General features: G+C 38.2%; 1 protein-coding gene across 1 annotated transcript in view; it reads right to left on the bottom strand.

Annotated features, from left to right (window-relative positions):
- The window catches only part of FAT4 (FAT atypical cadherin 4), a 222,443-nt gene that overhangs the window by 78,672 nt on the left and 121,238 nt on the right, over positions 1-22,533 (bottom strand). The window contains exons 2-6 of the mRNA XM_007059147.4: positions 21,942-22,073; positions 15,458-15,719; positions 8,997-9,347; positions 2,510-3,432; positions 1,631-1,805 (exon numbers count right to left, since the gene is read on the bottom strand). Coding sequence (XP_007059209.2) covers positions 1,631-1,805; positions 2,510-3,432; positions 8,997-9,347; positions 15,458-15,719; positions 21,942-22,073 — 1,843 coding nt within the window. The remainder of the gene's footprint in view (positions 1-1,630; positions 1,806-2,509; positions 3,433-8,996; positions 9,348-15,457; positions 15,720-21,941; positions 22,074-22,533) is intronic.

Below are 22,533 nucleotides of genomic sequence, written 5' to 3'. Positions count from 1 at the left end.
AGGAGCAGCATGTGCTCTCCAAGTACCTGCTATGAAGGATAACAAGCATTCAGGTTGGGAACATGGCCAATCCAAAACTGGCTGGCTACGACTCTGGGGACCATGAAGCATGATTCGGCTCACTAAATCAGCCCGTAGCCTAAAGATTCAGGGGACGCCAGTAGAAGTGCAGTCACAAAACAACAACATAGGGAAAATAAACAGGGAAGTGCATGAATCCTGCAGTTATGCGGAAGGGACATCCACAGGATAGTATGCAGCTGAGTTTTCTTAGTAGTTGTGTCTATGAGTGTCAGGTGTCTATTCTGCCTACCCCTACATGGGTGCACTGAAAGAGGAAAGGAAAGGGCTTGGGCAGGCAGAATTTTGCCTTTGACATGCTATTAAATCTTCAGATTTAATTTCGTCTGGATAGCTAAAGAGATTTTCATTAGTAACAAAATGAAATAAGATGTACTCTATTAAGTCAGATGCTACTTGTACTGCTAAAAGCAAATCCAAAGGATTGTTTTTCACAGTTAATAAAAGCCATACCTAAAGTCCAAAGGATCATGCCTTTTCCCTGATTTATTTTGAGAGATAACATGGATGAATTTCAGAAAGATGACCTTTTTTCAAGGTTTCAGCTTGCATTGTTTTCCAACCCAGGTTGACTGCTCACTACATAACACACTACTGGAAACAAGCTGAAAACCAGAAGCAAAGCCTAACAGACAAAATACAAAATGCTTCAGAAAGACAGCGCTACTATAGACAGAGAAATGGGCATACCACTCCTGTTATTGCTAAGGATAATTATGTTTCTACATTTATATCAACTGATCTGACAGAAATCCCCTAGAATTTCACTGTGCTTAACTAGGCAAAATTTGTAAAGTGATATAAGTATTTATTGTTATTATGGTCCATTTAAGTTAACTGAAGTATATGTGCTGGCTCCGCAGCTCCCATTGGCTGGGAACTGCAGTCAGTGGGAGCTGTGGGGGCAGTGCCTGAGGGCAGAAGCAGTGTGCAGAGCTGCCTAGCTGTGCCTCCACCTAGGAGCAGCAGGGACATGTTGTTGCTTATGGGGAACTGCCTGAGGTGCCACCCAGATCTGGCATTCCGCAACCCCTCCTGTGCCCCGACCCCTGCCTTGAGCCCCCTCCTACACACAAACTCCCTCCCAGACTCCTCGCCCTGCACCCCCTCCCGCACCGCAACCCCCAGACCTGAGTTCCCTCCAACACCCAAAGTCCCTCCCAGTTAACTGGAATTTTTGACTTACCGGCACCCCTCATTTCCCCAACATGTCAGATAACAAAGCTTTTATGGTTATTAAAATTTTTGGTAAGAACACTTGGATTCTGCAGCAAATTCTGTGGCTTTAGAATCCCAGAGTACATTCAGGCATCTAAAAACCAGAGTAAAATCCTGGTCCCAGTAAAGCCAATGACAAAATTCCTGTGGACTTCCGTGGGACCAGGATTTCATTCTAGGTGTGTTCATATAACTTAAGGTCCTTAACTTTACACATAACAACTATAAACAATAAACAGATTCAAATGTGTTTCTATATACTGAAATGAGTCTTTGAAAAGCTTGCAAACAGTAAAAAATGCAGCCTGGGTGGCCTGCACATTTGATTTACCTGAATCAGCAGCTGTGATCAGCAAGATGTACCGTTCCTTCGCCTCTCGATCCAGGGTTTGTACCAAGTGGAGCTCTCCACTGGCTGAGAGAGTAAAGGCACCGGCTTCATTTCCACCGACAAGAAGGTATGTAAGTTTGCCGTTTAGACCTTGATCATCATCCCTTGCTACAACCTACAAAAGTGACATAAGAACATCAAAACAAATAATAACTGAAGAGTACATGCTTGACTGTGTTTGTCATCAGGATTACCTTCTATGGCACAGTATTTTATGAGGAACAGGAAATACTCCATGTGTGACAGAATGAATTAGAATGCCTGGAAGTTTATTAAAAATTGGTTGTTAACAGCAAACTGACTTAATTTAAAAGGAGTGATGAGTGTCTTAAAAAAGTGGTGGTTTAAAATACAAAATTAATAAGTTACTCCTTTTCTCCATATCTGAATGTACTGTTAAGACCAGCCTTTGAGCCAGCTTTGGGCTCAGCAAAACCCACAGATGATTTTGCAGAAACCTGTCAGACTGGAGGGAATATGGCGTCTGCTGCTGTCTGAGCACACTGAATGGCACTCTGACTGTAGTAGTGCCTCACCTTAAACAGACAAAGAGGGAGGTTTGAAAGAAAGAAGGAACAGACTGAGGTGGTCTGTGGGGATGGAAGTGGAAACCAGGGGACTGAAATGACCCTCTAAAATCCTAATGCATGTATAAGATGGGGGAGGGTGGGGGAACTGTTTTACTATTATGTAAAGAAAAACACTGCATGCCATGTTATACTCAAAAAGGTAATTATTCAACTGTACAAATCTCAGTATATGTTTAGTTTTTGATGAAGCAAATAGTTTTGTAGTAAATACATTTTTAAATGTACTGACCTGAAGAATAACTTTTGGAAGTGTCCCTAAATTCTCAGGGACATTCACAGAATATGGAGAAAGCTCAAATGTAGGAATAAAATCATTAACATCCATCAGAACAATACTGACTGTGGTGGTGTCTGTCCTGGGGCTACTTCCACGATCAGATGACTGAACAGTTAATGAGTAGAAGGGCTTTTTCTCTCGGTCCAAAGGCTTGGCTACTGTTATCATGCCAGTAACAGAGTCGATCCGAAACTCATTATTGGTGTTTCCACTGATTATGGAATAGCGAACCTGCCCATTTGTACCTTCATCTCCATCTGTAGCAAACACCTGAGTCAGATCTGTTCCAGTCAGAGTATTTTCACCCACTTCTACTTTATATAGCTTTTGTGCAAACAGGGGGTTGTTATCATTGATATCAAGGACTATTACAACTACATCTGTAGATGAAGAAAGGCATGGCTGACCTTTGTCTGTAGCTACCACAGTCAAGGTATAATTAGCAACTGCTTCTCTGTCAAGTTCCCCAATGAGCCTTACTTCACCATCAATAGTGCCAATACTGAATTTGTTTCCCAAAGGCCTCAGCAGAGTATATTCAATATAACTGTTAGGACCACTGTCCGGGTCAGTTGCTTGAGCTCTAAACACAATGGTGTCTATGGGTGTGTTTTCTGGGATGTAGGTCAGCTTTGGAGAGATAAAGCTTGGAGGATTGTCATTCACATCCAGTAGAATAATAGAAACTTGAGTTGTGCTTGTGTATCTGGAGGCTAGTAGAGTAGCCATGTCATGAACCTGAACAACAAGGCTATAGAAGGACTGACTTTCCCGATCCAAAGGCTGCTTGATGCTCAGGACTCCATTCTTGTCAATATTAAATTGACCTAGGCTATCTCCTGATGTAATACTGTAGGACAATTGTGAGTTAGAGCCTGTAAAACAAAAATAAGGACTGTAACTTAATCCCATTGTTCTTGTCGTACATATGAAGTATACAGAAGTAGGTTTTTGAATTTCTACTAAGTAACATCATTAGAGGAAGACAAAAATGGCAAAATGTTTACATTTTGAAACAATTCAATTAAAAGGGAGAAAGGGTAATCACTTTTTGTGTCACCTGAAATTAAACAGAGATGTGCTAAGGTTGTATATTATATTTTATATGTCAGAATCAAGAACTGCACTCAAACATTACTGAAGATATGGTTAGCTGACAGTCTTGATAAAATATTTATAAACTGTAAAACTTTATTTATGCATTTCTATAAATGTGCGCAAATGTTTCATCTGAATGACACAAAAAGCCATACGATAACAACACACTTTGATTAGGCCACATTTTTATTTGTTTATTTATTTTTTAATGTTTTACTTCAAAAGGACACCAAAAGCAATGGAACCCCAGATTACTCTCACACATGCCAGTCAAAAAGTATATTATGGATTTAATCATTAGGGATCAGTTTGGCTTTATAAATGTTATATAGTGCCTTGAACATGTTAACGTTATGTAATAAGTATCTTATAATTCAAAAGGTATCAAACCTACTTCCACTGTAGTCGGTGGGACTTTTTCTGTAGACTTTAGTGATATCTGGATCAGGAACTGTTAAACCTACCCTTCCCTTCTAGTCTCAAAATTATTTTTATTTGAAACAATGTATCAATTGTGTCTGTAAAATATTCAGTACAAAGAGACACATCCTAGTAACACTGAAGTTTCATTAAGGTTAATGTCAATAGTTCAACTGATTTCAGTGGAAGCAGAATTTGGCCCTAAAACTGTAGGCTGTGAGAGTTGGTAAGGGTGGATCCTTCAAAAGGGAAATAAGGATGAGGGGGCAGAACAAACGCTGTTCTTGAACAAGGATAGTGGCAATAAAAGTAATGGACTTTTACGGAGGGTGGGGGGAAGTAAATTAAAGGAATTAGGGGTTACAGTAATTGTATATTTACACACACAATCCATATTTACATTGCAGGTGGATATTGTACATCACTACTAGAATATAAAAAAATAAACAACATTATCTTATGACAAGAACAATTTGGTGGCTTTAGAGGTATAAAGCTTGATTCACCACTGTGTTACTCCAGTTTCAAAAGCAGTGTAACTCCATTGATCTAAAATAATGCTGAGTAATGCAGTGGTAAATCAGAACCTTAAAGTCCCTATCCACTTTCAGGGTCCATTAACCCTTATGCACATGCAGAGGTTCACTGAAGTCAAAGGTGCTGTGCATGGCCACTAGGTGAGTCCCTGACGATCTCTTTGAAATAACACAGATTAAGGGTGAAATCCTGGCCCTATTTAAGTCAAAGGAGGCTTTTCCATTGACTTCACTGGGTCAGAAATTTACCCTATGTCTGATTCTTAATGCAAATAATGATACACATTCAAAAGAGAGAAGGCAGAGAAGTTACATAAAATAATTATTTCATGAACTGTACCAATAAAAGCAACAAGAACTAGATTAAGCAGAGCAAAAGAGAATCAGGTACAGATATGTTTTACCATATATGAAAGAGCATTCAAAATATCAAATGAACAACCCTTATCTTATGATTGAAATATAACTGCTGCAATTATGGACAAGGAAGACATCTATAAATTTTGGTAAGAAAAATACATTTTGAATCCTGACAAAGCTCCTCCGTGACTTTAGGCACGCTATATACTGAAAAAAATGTATTTTGAAAAATTAAAACCCAGAGCTCATGCTAAACATTTATATCATTCTTTAAAAAGGTGAGTTGAGATCTATTTTCTCTTTCTGGTCTCTGCATTAAACACTGAAACCATAAATACATAATTTTAAAATTCTATACTTAGCCTCTTTGGTCATAAAGGTTGTGTTTGAAACTTAATGGGTTTTTATATTCTAACTAACCCTCTCTAAACTTCTTTTTCCACAGTGTATAATCTCAAGTTGGACACTTAAGTGTCTCATTACTTTGTATTTCCTGCCAGTTTTATTCAGTAGCTTCTCCCCTACCCACTGAACTTCCCAGGAAATAAATGATTCTTATATAAAAAGTATTAATCAGTGCTATTTATTGTTCTCAAAGTAGTAAGACTCTAAATCATTCTCTTTTAAATATGTAGAGCTGGACATGAAAAAATGATACATTTAAATAACATTTGGAAAAGATTAATGTATTACTATGCCAGACATAAATTAATTAATGTTTGTATATCGCTTGAACAAGTGAAGCATTAAGTATTAAATATTATACATTTGTTTAGCTTAGTTTTAACTTGCTTAACTTTACCCATGAAAATGTTCTGAAATGTCAAGAAAATGTATTCATAGCATGAAAAACTACGAAATTCATCAGCTACCAATCCTTCTCCTATTTAAACCAATGGGAGTTTGGCCACTGGCTTTCACTGGGAAAAAAAAATGAACCCTAAAGAAGAAGATTGAATTAGAAACACTTTCATTACATTTATTACTCTGTGTTTCCAATTCTTTCTGTGGTATATTTTATCACTTGTTCCATATACAACTTATTACTCATTCTTTTTTTATCTTCATACCCATATGCAATTTTATTTCTCTGACAATATTTGTTCATAATAGTACTGAACTTCCAGTATTTACCATTCTTCCAATTCATGACAGTTTTATTATACTTCCCAGTCTATTTCTATGTGATGCAATATGTTCATTCCTTGTATTGCTTTTTAAAACAAAACAAACAAATATCTCATCATTCTCTTGGGTCTGAATCTTGGAAACACATCATGCTACTCACGTGTTCAGCTGAAATCCTGGCCCTACTGAAGTGAACGGGAGCCTTACTATTTATTGTCTTTAATGGAGACAGGATTTCACCCATAGTCTCACTGGAGAAAGGCATTGTCCATTTAAAAACAAAATAAAACACTATGCACTTAATTGGAAGTGGGGACATCTTTCATCTGTATTGCTACTGTGAGCTAGACTTCCTTTATTTAAGATAGGAGGACTCCTCCACACTGATCACTGTCAAGACTGAATAGTAGTTAGCTGCCTCATTGGATTTCTCTTTTCTCTCTGACAATGCTTTCCTTCAAAGCTCGGACAGAGAGATGTCAAGCTCTTTAAAGTTTTTAACTTGGTTAATTAATATTAATGGCACAAGAAAGAACCAACCTTTTCCCCCTCATTTTGGCACATACAGGGCCCTAGGCAAGACCAGCAGATACCCTAACATCTTGCTTGGAGTTTTTTCTGTGGTAGTCTTTCTCTTTTCTAAATCTCTTACAAGCTCAGTCAACGGGTTGCTTTGGTTTGTGAGGAAGTTACTCAAGTTATACCTTTAAACATTTCTGTTAATTCCATATGAAACAAAAACAAAAAACAAAAACCAGAAACAAAAATACAAGAACCAATGCATCCGTCTTTTTTTTGCACAGATTTAAAACCTGTAGAAGACTCTCTTTGGTATTACTATCCATCTGTATATAAAAGCAACTCAAACTGCTGCAAACAACTGTTGTTTCCCAAGAGGCGGGTCAGACAGGAAAATAATAATGGAAGTATTTTCTTACTGCAGGCTTTTGCAGACTTTACTAATGTTTATTTTGGACCAACAGAAAAAAACCAGCCTGATATAAAACAACATGCCTTTCATACCCCTGCAGGCTATTCGTATCATTTAACATAAATTATCAGACAACTTCAACACAATAACAGTTTATTAATATATATTCAGATCATTATCTGTGAGCTATTTATGGAGAAGTACAGTAGTAACTGGTATCCTGTTTTACACCAGTGTGCAGGAAATTACTCGGATGGAGATTTCAGGATTGAAACATCAACATAGCTTGTAACATTTGCTGAAGTTACAGAGGTTGTTTTATAAAGTCTACTATAAGGAGTATACTATATATGTTGTGTTGTTGTAGCTGTGGTGGTCCCAGGCTATTAGAGAGACAAGGTGGGTAGGTGAGGTACTATCTTTGGGCCAACCATATAGCATGAAGGTTTACAAGGTGTCAACATGTAGAGATTTAAAAGATGATAATATCTGTAATTTGCAGCTCGTCTCTCTCACCAACAGAAGTTGGTCCAATCAACCACCTTGTTTCTCAGATTACTATAGTGAACCCAGCATGCCAATGTAATGCAGTTTTTGCACTATTAATTTTAAATCTAGCCTACTAAAAAAGTAAGTTTGCCATAAAATATAGGGGATACTGCACCTTCTTCCCACTGCCTCACACCTTGTGTTGTCATTTACACCTATGGAATTTGAGTGCAAAGAAGGTATAAAATGCTACTCTCATGATCTGGAAATATTTCATGCCCATGTTGCACAATGTAAATAAATGAATAAAGTGCAAGGCAATGGATAATAAAGTCCACAATGTTTAATGACATTAAGGTGGTCACCCAAATCAAGAGAAAATTCAATGCCAAGCATTATACCCCATTCCTAGTTGCTTTTTCATTTGCTTTTTTGTGCTTTTTGTTGTGTTTATTCTCCTTCTATAACTTCACTGATGTTATTTGGAGTGATGTGTACATAACATGGATTATCCTTCACATATAATATCTACATTTTTCAGGTAATTTTTATAAAAGCCAACCTCATTAATGTCTGTTTCCATTTAATAAAATGAAATACCCTACACAGTAATATTTTAAAGTATTATATCTATCTATATACAGATAGATATATACACAATAATTATTCTTCATTAGTCATTACAGACATAAACTATATGACAACAGTCAGTTTACTAAACAAATTATACATATTACCATCCTTTAAATCCCTACATGTTGATAGCTTGTAAACCCTCATGTGAATAATCCAAGGATTAAAACCTTTTAAGTAACCACTTCTCAGACATGTACTGACATCGTCCCTTCGTCTTCTCTTATAGTATACAATACATTTAACCCAGGGCATTGTAATGACTACCGATGAGGTTCTTACATATTTCCTTGTAGCGTTTTAGAATCTATTATACATTTTGTTTTAAAATAATGTTAAGAAAAACAAATCCAAATAAAATATTAAATTAAAACAGTTGTTTTATAGATCTGATTTAAACTCACAATATTAAGAAAATTATCATTAAGTATTCTGTTCTCATTGTGCCTACATAGTTCAATATGCTCAATATGTATAATATTCTAATAATACGTATGCCCAACAGGGATGTCAGAGAAGCCAGTACTTGACTTCACTAAGTACAGACGTATTAAATGTCTTTTTTTTACTGATGTCAAATAGAAACATGGAAAGAACCTTACATTCTAAAACATAGCGTGAGCCATCAAAAAGTCACCATTTACACACAGTGGTAACTAAAATATCCAGGTATTTTTTAAAAAAACCTGGGTATTTCAGATACAACTGTATGGTTATTGTGGATAAATAATGTCTTTATGAGGATGACCATTATTTGCCCGTTCATGAGCAAATGTCTTAATATCTTGCTAACATGCAACATGCATCTGCCATCAGAATTTTTAGAATACAAAGGAACACATACCATCATCCGCATCAGTAACATTAAAGCTGAGAATAGTAGATCCTGGAGGCAGATTTTCCATCAAGGACGTGCTGTATGAGGGCATGCTGAATAGTGGCGGATTATCATTTACATCTAGTATGTTGAAGTAAACTCTGATGGTAGTGAATTGACCACCACCATCTCCTGCATGGACAGTAAGAATGTAATATTGCTGCACTTCATAGTCCAATATGCGAGTCAGGTTAAAGACTCCAGTGACTGGATTCAAGAAGAACATACCATCTTCATCATCTTCACTCACAGTGTATGTGATTTCTCCATTTACACCAGAGTCATCATCAATAGCTAAAATGGCTCCTACCAAAGAACCTACACAAAACAATGGAAGAACTCAATGAGAGAACAAGAACGAGAAATTTCCAAAAGACTAGAAATAAAACTGAATACTCCTATAGAACTGGTAAACAGGCCATTCCTGTGGAATAACAGGTCTCTTCCTTAAGAAATAAGAGCCTCAAAATTGTATGTTTTTGTTTAAATTGGGAATTACTTACATATATAGGCCCCAATTTACCAAAGTACTTAAGTACCGAGGTCCATTCCTATTCAGCAATGTACTGAAGTATTTGCTTAACTTTAAGCATGCAATTAGTTCCACAGGCACTGAAATATACCTAATTTAGCTAGATATCCATTATTTTCTTGGAAATATCCTATACATTTAAAAGGAATGAAACCCGTTGGGTGCCACAGAAACTAACAGTGCACTCTATAATTACTCTAAAATTTTAATACATTTTAATAGAAAATATCCTATTTTTTAAACCATCCTAAAAAAAGGAGAAAATTCTGTATTAAATTCTATAAGATGGTTTACAAAACCTACAGAAAAAAATATTTCATTACATTCTACAGGACTTTTCCATAAGAGTGTGCTCAAAATGATCAATAATTTCACAGACTTTTACTCCACAGGAACATTTTTGACCTTTTCGACTATCTGTTATTTATTTAATTGTATTGTGGTTTTTTTAGGCTGCTGAGTGGTTATTCCAGTATGTTTTTTATTTTAAATTATTCTTAGGACATACAGAACCATGGACAGGCATCTCTATTTTGTTTTTAAACTGAAAAAAGTAAATACACTGCATAATAGGGCTCAGATTTTCCTAGATGCGACAGCTGATGGATTCCTTCATCAAGTAGTTGCTGAACCAACTAGCGGGGATGCCATTTTACATTTGATTTTGGTGAGTAGTGAGGACCTCATAGAAGAAATGGTTGTAGGGGATAATCTTGGTTCAAGTGATCATGAGCTAATTCAGTTCAAACTGAAAGGAAGCATTAACAAAAATAAATCTGCAACTAGGGTTTTTGATTTCAAAAGGGCTGACTTTCAAAAATTAAGAAAATTAGTTCAGGAAGTGGATTGGACTGAAGGACTTATGGATCTAAAGGTAGAGGAGGCCTGGGATTACTTTAAATCAAAGGTGCAGAAGCTATTGGAAGCCTGCATCCCAAGAAAGGGGAAAAAATTCATAGGAGGAGTTGCAGACCAAGCTGGATGAGCAAGCATCTCAGAGAGGTGATTAAGAAAAAGCAGAAAGCATACAGGGAGTGGAAGATGGGAGGGATCAGCAAGGAAAGCTACCTTATTGAGGTCAGAACATGTAGGGATAAAGTGAGACAGGCTAAAAGTCAAGTAGAGTTGGACCTTGCAAAGGGAATTAAAACCAATAGAAAAAGCTTCTATAGCCATATAAATAAGAAGAAAACAAAGAAAGAAGAAGTGGGACCGCCAAACACTGAGGATGGAGTGCAGGTCAAGGATAATCTAGGCATGGCCCAATATCTAAACCAATACTTTGCCTCAGTCTTTAATAAGGCTAAAGAGGATCTTAGGGATAATGGTAGCATGACAAATGGGAATGAGGATATGGAGGTAGATAATACCATATCTGAGGTAGAAGCGAAACTCGAACAGCTTAATCTGAAGGAGAAAGTAGTTAAGGACATTGAAGTCAATGGTAAATGGGACAAAATACTACATGGTTTTACAAAGGTAGATCATGCCAAACCAACCTGACCACCTTCTTTGAGAAAGTAACAGATTTTTTAGACAAAGGAAATGCAGTGGATCTAATTTACCTAGATTTCAGTAAGGCGTTTTATACCGTGCCACATGGGGAATTATTAGTTAAATTGGAAAAGATGGGGATCAATATGAACATTGAAAGGTGGATAAGGAATTGGTTAAAGGGGAGGCTACAACGGGTCCTACTGAAAGGTGAACTGTCAGGCTGGAGGGAGGTTACCGGTGGAGTTCCTCAAGGATCAGTTTTGGGACCAATCTTATTTAATCTTTTTATTACTGACCTCGGCACAAAAAGTGGGAGTGTGCTAATAAAGTTTGCGGATGATACAAAGCTGGGAGGTATTGCCAATTTAGAGAGAGACTGGGAAATCATACAGAAAGATTTTGATGACCTTGTAAACTGGAATAATAGTAATAGGATAAAATTTAATAGTGAGAAGTGTAAGGTTATGCATTTAGGGATTAATAACAAGAATTTTCGTTTTAGCTGGGGACGCATCAATTAGAAGTAACAGAGGAGGAGAAGGACCTTGGAGTATTGGTTGATCATAGGATGACTATGAGCCGCCAATGTGATATGGCTGTGAAAAAAGCTAATGCGGTCTTCGGATGCATCAGGAGAGGTATTTCCAGTAGGGATAAGGAGGTTTTAGTACCATTATACAAGGCACTGGTGAGACCTCACCTGGAATACTGTGTGCAGTTCTGGTCTCCCATGTTTAAAAAGGATGAATTCAAACTGGAACAGGTACAGAGAAGGGCTACTAGGATGATCCGAGGAATGGAAAATTTGTCTTATCAAAGGAAACTCAAGGAGCTTGGCTTGTTTAGCCTAACTAAAAGACGGTTGAGGGGAGATATGATTGCCCTCTATAAATATATCAGAGGGATAAATACCGGAGAGGGAGAGGGATTATTTAAGCTCAGTACCAATGTGGACACAAGAACAAATGGATATAAACTGGTCATTGGGAAGTTTAGACTTGAAATTAGACGAAGGTTTCTAACCATCAGAGGAGTGAAGTTTTGGAATAGCCTTCCAAGGGAAGCAGTGGGGGCAAAAGATCTATCTGGCTTTAAGATTAAACTCGATAAATTTATGGAGGAGATGGTATGATGGGATAACATGATTTTGGTAATTAAATATTCATGGTAAATAGGCCTAATGGCCTGTGATGGGATGTTAGATGGGGTGGGATCTGAGTTACCCAGAAAAGAATTTTCTGTAGTATCTGGCTGGTGAATCTTGCCCATATGCTCAGGGTTTAGCTGATGGCCATATTTGGGGTCGGGAAGGAATTTTCCTCCAGGGCAGATTGGAAGAGTCCCTGGAGGTTTTTCACCTTCCTTTGTGGCATGGGGCACGGGTCACTTGCTGGAGGATTCTCTGCTCCTTGAAGTCTTTAAACCACAATTTGAGGACTTCAATAGCTCATACATAGGTGAGAGGTTTTTCGCAGGAGTGGGTGGGTGAAATTCTGTGGCCTACATTGTGCAGGAGGTCAGACTAGATGATCAAAATGGTCCTTTCTGACCTTAGTATCTATGAATCTATGAATTGAGACAAAAATACTGTCTTTCAATAGTATTTAACTTGCAGTGTTCAAGGAAGGGAACCATGGGTGTAGGTAAATGCCAACTATTAAATCTACATTTATTCTTTTTTTGAATGGAGCTGCTGAAAGTTGTAATGTCTGTTTAGTGTATAACAAACTTTTCATTTCTATTTTTGTTTTAAGTTACCATGAGCAATAACATAATACTTGGTCAGGAAACTAAAACCCTCATTCTTCACAGAGGGTCCATTCTTGCAGTCCTTATTCAAGTACAATTCCCACTTCCTTTGAGTTTGTCCCATTGTTTTATTTTTGCACTTCTTGCTATACTTTACTGAAGTTTAGAAATTGGGTGTCAGCCTTTAAGCATTTTTAACACTAACTATAATTAAGGTCACTCCATTTCCAAAACAGAAAACCATTTTGTTGCTTTTTCATGGAACCAGTTAAACTACATGCTTTACAACACACTTAGTTATATTTGAGCAATGCAACCATCAAAACTGCTCAGTAGCAGAATGAGAATTAGTGCTACAATTTCATCTGTTTAATCAAGCTGAACGTTCTGGGTTCTGTTACAGATATTTGATTTCATAATGTTTCAATATTGCTGATTGTGGCTAAAAGGCTGTCCTAATGCTGGATACAATTACCAAATGTATAGTAATCATATCAGTTGCAATTGTAATTTGCAAATAAATAAGGAGCCGATCATTGCTGGCCTTTGTGCAAAGTGCAGGGTTAAGAAAGGAGGCAAAGAGCCTTTATGCACCCCCACAAAAGGGCAAGCCGCAATTACAGTCCCTACACTGGATGGAAAACTGGGAATGATCCACTTGTGCATCACCTAGGACATAAAACACACCAAGTGGGAAACACCTACCTGCCCCCTGCATACTGGCCTGTCAACTGGAGCAAGATCATTGGAAAGTGGAATGGGACAAGCTGCACCATCCTAACAGCAGCACCCCTGTGTGCACCTGTGATAGGGAGGGATGAAGGCACAATTCTGTACCAAACACCGCTGGACCAGTATATATCTAGCACATTTTGACCGTAAGTAAATATATTGTCCTCATATTATGATGACTTTTTATTAATTTTTGATGCTTGAATTCTATATTTTTGAAGATTGTTTTAGTGATTTAAGAGAATATTCTCATCTCAACCTGCAGGGATTATATGTACACCTGTAAACTAATTCCCATTAAAATATAACGAGCCTAAAAATACCGCATGCATTACCCTGAGCAGCCTCAGCAGCTATCTTTCTGTGCTTAGTAAAAGAATTCCCATGGTACTGCAATCACTACTAGAGGCATTTTTTTTTCAATTCATTGCACTGAGCATTGTAGTGGTCTCCAAACAGTGTGTGCTCTTACCCACCATATGCAGTGTATTATCTACAGCATGCACAACAGCATGAGTGAAGGAAAGAATTCCAAACTTAACTCAGAATTTCCTCCCTTGGTCAGACTGAGTCTGACCCTTTAATATTATAGGGATTTTCTTTCCCTTTTGTACTTGCTTCCTTTTAATGGTAGTATGAAAAAGAAAAGATCTACAAAACCCTCTCATTGATGCTCTAGTAATTCACAGGTTCTTTGGGCAGGATGCATCTACTGTTAATATACACATTGAGAGACTACATTACCTGATATGTTGAAGCATAAAAATACTATGAATTCTCACAGTATATTTCCATTCCCATTGTATACGATATGATGAAAAACAACATTCATTCTGGGCTGAGGATGTGCATATCAAGTTTCAGCCCGGAGTGGAATAAGATGGAGTTATGAACAGAGCTGTGCGAAATCTTCACTTCAAATCTCAATTCACTTGAAACTGAGGCAAGTTAGCAGTCTTAGTCTAGCTTATACATATCAGTTCACGTCTATGAAGATCGCATATTTAGTCAGCCTACATTCTTCTAGTCCAGCTGGCTCCCCAAATGTAGCACCCCTACTCCCGCTTCCTGCTGGGATCTGATGTCCACTACTTGGGGTCTTCTGGGAACACTGGGTGCCTGCCACCCCCCAAAATTTTTCTGTCTGTTCTCTTTTAGTAGTAGTACCCAGAGGCCCCAATCAGGACTGGAGTGCTCCTTGTGCCGGGCACTGTACAAAAACACGCAAAGATTTATACACCTAAAAACTGCAGTCTTCCTTTTCTGGAAAGGCTACCAGTTGTTCAATAGCTAACTCTGGCAACAGGAGTATCCTGTTAAAGGGAATTAAAGGGAATGGGATTTGGCTCCATTTGGCTTTCTCCCCACCGTTAAAAAGATGGAGGAACCATAAAAATGAGGAGGACGCCACTGGCCCAAAACAAAGCAAGGTTGTCCTACTTTGCCTGAAGAAGAGAAAGGGTAAGTAAAGGATGTATCCGACCCGGAGGCCTGTGCCTATGGTGTGAATGAGTGGGATATGGGTGACTGGATAGAGTAGGGAGGTGGTTTCTTGGAAGCACATATTCTATAGAAATTGAACCTGCAAGGGATTATTTAATTATAGTTTTGCATCCCTGAAAAATGATGTAACAGAAATATGTGCACGTTTACCACAATGGCACCATTATAAGAAAAACAGAAACAAATTTTAGCATTTAACCTCTGCATCGTGTTTCTACGTGAATGTCTACGCTTTACATAATATGTATAAATAGTGATGGCACACATAAAAAATGGAATGATAATCTGCCATGTTAGCAATAAAATTAGTGTGTCAATAGTGACAATATTAGTGATCACTGCTGTATAAGTCAACTGAAAATAAAGGGTGCGGACCATCAATTTTAGAAAATAATAAGGTTTGTTCCTTATTTACCTGGGGTAGTATCCTCTGGTACATCAAAAGAATACACAGGTTTAGAGAATTTTGGTATGTGATCATTAACATCACTAATAGTAATGTTTATTCTCATGTCTGAGGACTGTAGACCGTCATCAGCACGAACCAGCAGGGAATACTTGGAGCGACGTTCCCTATCCAAACGTTTGGTGGCTATCAGATCTCCTGACTCTGGGTCAATGTGGAAGCTGTCGTCAGCACCACTGATGATAGTGTAAGTGACAAGAGCATTAGCTCCCTAAATAAAAACAAAAGTAGTCAGACCAAGTTATTTGTGAGGCAACCCTTTAAGACCAAGTCATTCCAACGACTGCTGTCTGCAAACATTGTTCAGAACAATTTCCTTAACAAAATAGCACACACACCCCACAAACACTTCTAATATTTATTTGGACTGGACAGATAGAGATAAGATTTTTATATTTTTTAACTCCTGTTCAAAAAAAGGACCAAATCTAGTCAGTAAAATAAAGTGCAGGAAAACACTGGTCTTCTACAGGATTTGAAATCTGATTTAAGATCAAGTCAGTTTCACCATAATCTATTTACTATATTATTTTCTCTTTCTCTCTTCAGTGATTAATGTTTATTTTTATTATTTTATGTCTGTGAGGCTGAATTAAGTGATCAATCTAAAACAGGGCTCAATTCAGCCCTTTCTACTCCACACGTTGGTGGAGAGGGAGTAATGGAGAAGTAGCAGGCAACTGGCAAACATCCTTCTCTAAAATATAATGATAAACTTGCTGTTTAAAATTACAAGTCACTTCGGCTATATTTACTCTGTGAGCTAGGGTTGTGATTCCCCTGCTCGTGTACACATACTTACGCTAGCACTCACCAAGTGCAGCCAAGGTAGCATGGGTAGTGGCAGCGGAGGTATGCTGACCTGTCCTGAGTACAAATTCACCTGAAACCAGTGGGCACGTACTTGGCATAGTTCAGCTGTGTCTCCATTGCAACTACCAATGCTATTGCAGCTACACTGCTATTTATACTCACATTAGCTTGGTAAGTGCTAATGTGAGTACGTGTTTACAAGCAAGGGAATCACAACCCGAGCATGCAGAGTAGATGTAGCCTTAAATGCCAGGTTCATGTCTGGTGCCATTAGAGAGATAAAGATAGTTATGTGAACAGTTGGACAGAATGCCTCTTTTTATCCAGAGTGTTTGTTCAAAAACCAGGAATCAGCTAATTGACAAAATAGATTAAAACATATACAGCTGCCCAGACTCAAACAGCTGTGCATAGCGCTTCAGTCCACATACTCTCTGTATATTCAGGTGTACCTGGTGTATGTAATGCATTTTCCTGTAATTGTATAGTTTAACAAAAACATTCAGTGAAAACTTTGCATTTCTTAGATGACCACACTCTTTATTATTTGTTCCATTTAACCAGTTATTCCCATTTTCTCATAATGGAGTCCAACTATGAAACTGACTGCATTTGATATGGTCTGGCAAAATCAGTAACTTCTCATAAATTAGATGAAAGGCAAAGAAAATCAAAATATTTAAAACCCATTAAAACAAACAGTCTGATGTATAGAAATTTCCTGTCTACACACTGACTAAAAAAATTATCAAAATGCTAAGACTTGTAATTATTGAAGCAATGGCTACTACCTGGTGCCCATGAAATGACATCACAGTTATCAGAGTAGCAGCTGTGTTAGTCTGTATTCGCAAAAAGAAAAGGAGGACTTGTGGCACCTTAGAGACTAACAAAGTTATTTGAGCATAAGCTTTCGTGAGCTACAGATCACTTCATTGGATGCATTCAGTGGAAAATACAGTGGGGAGATTTATATACTTAGAGAACATGAAACAATGGGTGTTACCATACACACTGGAACAAGAGTGATCACTTAAGGCGAGCTATTACCAGCAGGAGAGGGGGGGGGGAACCTTTTGCAGTGATAATCAAGGTGGGCCATTTCCAGCAGTTAACAAGAACGTCTGAGGAACAGTAGGGGGTGGGGGATGGGGATAAACATGGGGAAATAGTTTTATTTTGTGTAATGACCCATCCATTCCGAGTCTTTATTCAAGCCTAAGTTAATTTTATCCAGTTTGCAAATTAATTCCAATTCAGCAGTCTCTCGTTGCAGTCTGTTTTAGAAGTTTTTTTGTTGAAGAATTGCAACTTTTAGGTCTGTAATCGAGTGATCAAAGAGATTGAAGTGTTCTCCAACTGATTTTTGAATGTTATAATTCTTGACGTCTGATTTGTGTATATTTATTCTTTTACGTAGAGACAGTCCAGTTTGACCAATGTATATGGCAAAGGGGCATTGCTGGCACATATCACATTGGTAGATGTGCAGGTGAATGAGCCTCTGATAGTGTGGCTGATGTGATTAGGCCCTATGATGGTGTCCCCTGAATAGATATGTGCATACAGTTGGCAATGGGCTTTGTTGCAAGGATAGGTTCCTGGGTTAATGGTTCTGTTGTGTGGTGTGTGGTTGCTGGTGAGTATTTGCTTCAGGTTGGGGGGCTGTCTGTAGGCAAGGACTGGCCTGTCTCCCAAGATCTGTGAGAGTGATGGGTCATCCTTCAGGACAGATTGTAGATCCTTGATGATGCTATGGAGAGGTTTTAGTTGGGGGCTGAAGGTGATGGCTAGTGGCGTTCTGTTATTTTCTTTGTTGGGCCTGTCCTGTAGTAGGTGACTTCTGGGTACTCTTCTGGCTCTGTCAGTCTGTTTCTTCACTTCAGCAGGTGGGTACTGTAGTTGTAAGAATGCTTGATAGAGATCTTGTAGGTGTTTGTCTCTGTCTGAGGGATTGGAGCAAATGCGGTTGTATCATAGAGCTTGACTGTAGACAATGGATCGTGTGGTGTGGTCTGGATGAAAGCTAGAGGCATGTAGGTAGGAATAGCGGTCAGTAGGTTTCCGGTATAGGCTGGTGTTTATGTGACCATCGCTTATTAGCACCATAGTGTCCAGGAAGTGGATCTCTTGTGTGGACTGGTCCAGGCTGAGGTTGATGGTGGGATGCAAATTGTTGAAATCACGGTGGAATTCCTTCAAGGGCTTCTTTTTCATGGGTCCAGATGATGATGATGTCATCAATGTAGCGCAAGTACAGTAGGGGCATTAGGGGATGAGAGCTGAAGAAGTGTTGTTCTAAGTCAGCCATAAAAATGTTGGCACACTGTGGGGCCATGCGGGTACCCATAGCAGTGCCGCTGATTTGAAGGTATACATTGTCCCCAAATGTAAAATAGTTATGGGTGACGACAAAGTCATAGAGTTCAGCCACCAGGTTTGCCGTGACATTATCGGGGATACTGTTCCTGACGGCTTGTAGTCCATCTTTGTGTGGAATGTTGGTGTAGAGGGCTTCTACATCCATAGTGGCCGGGATGGTGTTTTCAGGAAGATGACCGATGGATTGTAATTTCCTCAGGAAGTCAGTGGTGTCTTGAAGATAGCTGGGAGTGCTGGTAGCGTAGGGCCTGAGGAGGGAGTCTACATAGCCAGACAATCCTGCTGTCAGGGTGCCAATGCCTGAGATGATGGGGCGTCCAGGATTTCCAGGTTTATGGATCTTGGGTAGCAGATAGAATACCCCAACTAAAACCTCTCCAACCTCTCCGCTCCATCATAGGGCCTAATCATATCAGAGGCTTGTTCACCTGCACATCTACCAATGTGATATATACCATCATGTGCCAGCAATGCCCCTCTGCCATGTACATTGGTGAAACTGGACAGTCTCTATGTAAAAGAATACATGGACACAAATCAGACGTCAAGAATTATAACATTCAAAAACCAGCTGGAGAACATTTCAATCTCTTTGGTCACTCAATTACAGACCTAAAAGTTGTAATTCTTCAACAAAAAAACTTCAAAAACAGACTCCAACAAGAGACTGTCGAATTAGAATTAATTTGCAAACTGGATAAAATTAACTTAGGCTTGAATAAAGACTGGGAGTGGATGGGTCATTACACAAAGTAAAACTATTTCCCCATGTTTATCCCCCCACCCCCCAATGTTCCTCAGATGTTCTTGTCAACTGCTGGAAATGGCCCACCTTGATTATCACTACAAAAGGTTCGTCCCCCCACCTCCCACTCTCCTGCTGGTAATAGCTCACCTTATGTGATCACTCTTGTTCCAGTGTGTATGGTAACATCCATTGTTTCATGTTCTCTGTGTATATAAATCTCCTCACTGTATTTTCCACTGAATGCATCCGATGAAGTGAGCTGTAGCTCACGAAAGCTTATGCTCAAATAACTTTGTTAGTCTCTAAGGTGCCATAAGTACTCCTTTTCTCATCACAGTTATGTTGATCTGAATGAATGCCTTAATATAATGGGTGAATGTTTGAAAACTACTGGCCAAAAGCCATTATATAAAACTATGACATACGAAGGATTTTCTTACACATTTAGAGCACTATTTTTGAAGGGGCCTTAATTTGGCTTTCTTTTTTATGTCCACAATTTTATTCCTTCCTGCAAGTAATTGCGCATGCAGCCAGTAGGTAGATGTCTATAGGCATGAGCAAAATATTGCTCAGTTATCTGCTGACATAAACTACAGGTTCAAAAAGTAGGCCATGTTTTAAAAGTCAGACCCTCAATATCCAAAAATGTATCGTAGCAAGAATATTACATGTAAAAAAAGATCATATAGTTCACTTCAGAGTGGAAAGGAAGCTAGTTAAAATCTTCCATTGTTAGAAACACACCGGTAAAGATGTGTATGCTATTTTAAAATGCACATTGTTACAAATATCAGAAATGCATCTTGCACTCTTCAGAAACATTTTAAATAACTAGTGTTAGACTATGAAAATTAAGTATCATCATTAAGAACTAAGTGCCCCTGGAAGTGAAAGGAAAGACTCGCACTGAAATGAGGGTTTTGGAACCAGCTCTAGTAGCATTTTAGTATGCTAAAAACAAACAACAACAAAAAAGGTGGGTATTGATACCTAATATCATCTGATGTTTTCTAAAAACATTTGCTTCTAATCATCCTGTTACAAACAATGTTAAAATTAGGCTCCACACTTACAAACAGATATGTCGCTATTATGAAGTCATGATTCTTTTATTCACATTTTATTTACCAGCCACAACTTACATTGTGGATAACTGACTTTCACATCCTTTCTATTAGAGGCAGGGACACAAAGTCCTACTGCTCTTTGCCCCTACAAAAGAGATGCTACTAGGAAGAGAAACTAACAAATTGAAAGAAAGAACGAAAGAACGAAGACATACACACATCCGTACTCGTATTGGAGGTGTTCCAGTAGTTTGGTTATAGAAGGAACTAGATAAACTAGCATTAAAACAGTCATAGAAGCCAGCACTAAGCTAACACTAAAAGAGTTATAGGATTACCTTACTACTGTCGAGTTAACTCATTATTTATTTAAATGAAAGGTGTTTGTTTTTTAATTATTTGATTTTCTAGCTTACTGGTAATAAAACTTGCCTGGTACACACGTCTTGACATTGTAACCTTTTGTACAGTCAATAGAAAGTCAATTAAAATGAATAAAACATTACAATTAACATTTAAATGACTTTCCGCCCAAAAGAAATGCATAAATCAATGAAATTACACATACACAAAGACTTCCAACAATATTGTAATATCATTACTAGGTCAGCCGTTCAGCGGGAATGCTTCCATTGTATTCTTAATGGCTGGTCAGTTGTAATGTCTTGATAGCACCGAATCTACATGGTTGACCATCAGATGCTAGGAAAAGTACTTATGCGCAGTAGAGTTTTTCAAAGTTCTTTCCTTTCCCTTTTATTTTTGTAAAATTAAAGCCCATGGTAACAAGTAATAGTGACAGTAGCTAGATTTAGCCATAGAGTAGGCAAACACTGTGAAAGCTTCCCCAGCTTAAAGATACAGCCACCTTTGCCTAACACAGTGGTTAGTCTGTAAACTTTGGATCTGGCTTTGGATTTTGGACATTTCCATAGTTCAAAGCTGTTTGGATCTGAAATTGTGGTTTCAAACACTTCCCTACCAAAGAGCCTTGACCATGGGCTAAAGTGATAGGACTTTTAGGACCAACGTGATAGCCCAGTCACTGTGTCAAGTCAGTGTGTAACATCTTTGCTGAGAATGACAAAAAGGATGCTAATTAATACCAAACTATGGGTTGTGATATTTTTATCTGTACAACTGCTCATTAAAAGATGGACTGAGAGCATCCACTCATTTCACAGAGTCCTCAGGAGACAGCAACTTTGGGAGTAACTCACAACTATGACACTTCCTGAATATACTGTGGGGGAGGAGAAGGGCAAGACTGTAGTAGAAAAAACCTGCTTCTTGCTCAGGTGAAACTTGCACTTCTTGCTGAGGTGAAATTCTCATTACAGTTGTTCACGATCAGGTCAAAATATGTTCATAAAATGGTATTATTTAATATTCTTGTTTCAAATAAGAAACATTCTCTTACCTCATCAGCATCCATGGCTGTCAGCTGCATTATTTTAGATCCATCTCCTATATTCTCTTCTACAGTTAGATCAAGCATGTCTGTTGGGAATACTGGTGGGTTGTCATTGATATCTTGAAGTGTTATTTCCACCTATGATGCAAGAAAAAAGAAGAGTTTCATGAGTGCTGTATCTGTCAGACGTTGATTAAACAAGAGTGTTGCAAATCACCTAACTTTGAAAAAATCAGGTAAACTATGCCTAATCAGAAGAATAAGAACATTCCCAAATAACAATAGCAACAACAGAAAAAGCCCTTAAGGCTATTAAAATTCCATGTTATTATGGAATCCCCATAGGAAAGCCTCTAACATGAATAACGTTCATTTGACTTGTTGATACCAATTGATTTTAAATGGTCTTAGTCTAGTTTATATTGGACTAGGTCCACTGATCAACTGTCATTGTAATCCTCAATGTTGGCCCCTGGAGGATAGCTGCCAAGACCTGGAGAAGAAGATCATTCATCCATTAAATGCTGCCTGATATAAAGATGAGGTGGTGTAAAATTCCCACTGAAATGTTTACATATTGGCAACTCTCAGTTCTGCG

The sequence above is a fragment of the Chelonia mydas genome, chromosome 4 (assembly GCF_015237465.2).
Source record: "Chelonia mydas isolate rCheMyd1 chromosome 4, rCheMyd1.pri.v2, whole genome shotgun sequence".
Classification (NCBI taxonomy): domain Eukaryota; kingdom Metazoa; phylum Chordata; order Testudines; family Cheloniidae; genus Chelonia; species Chelonia mydas.
This window is presented reverse-complemented; position numbering and strand designations above follow the sequence as displayed.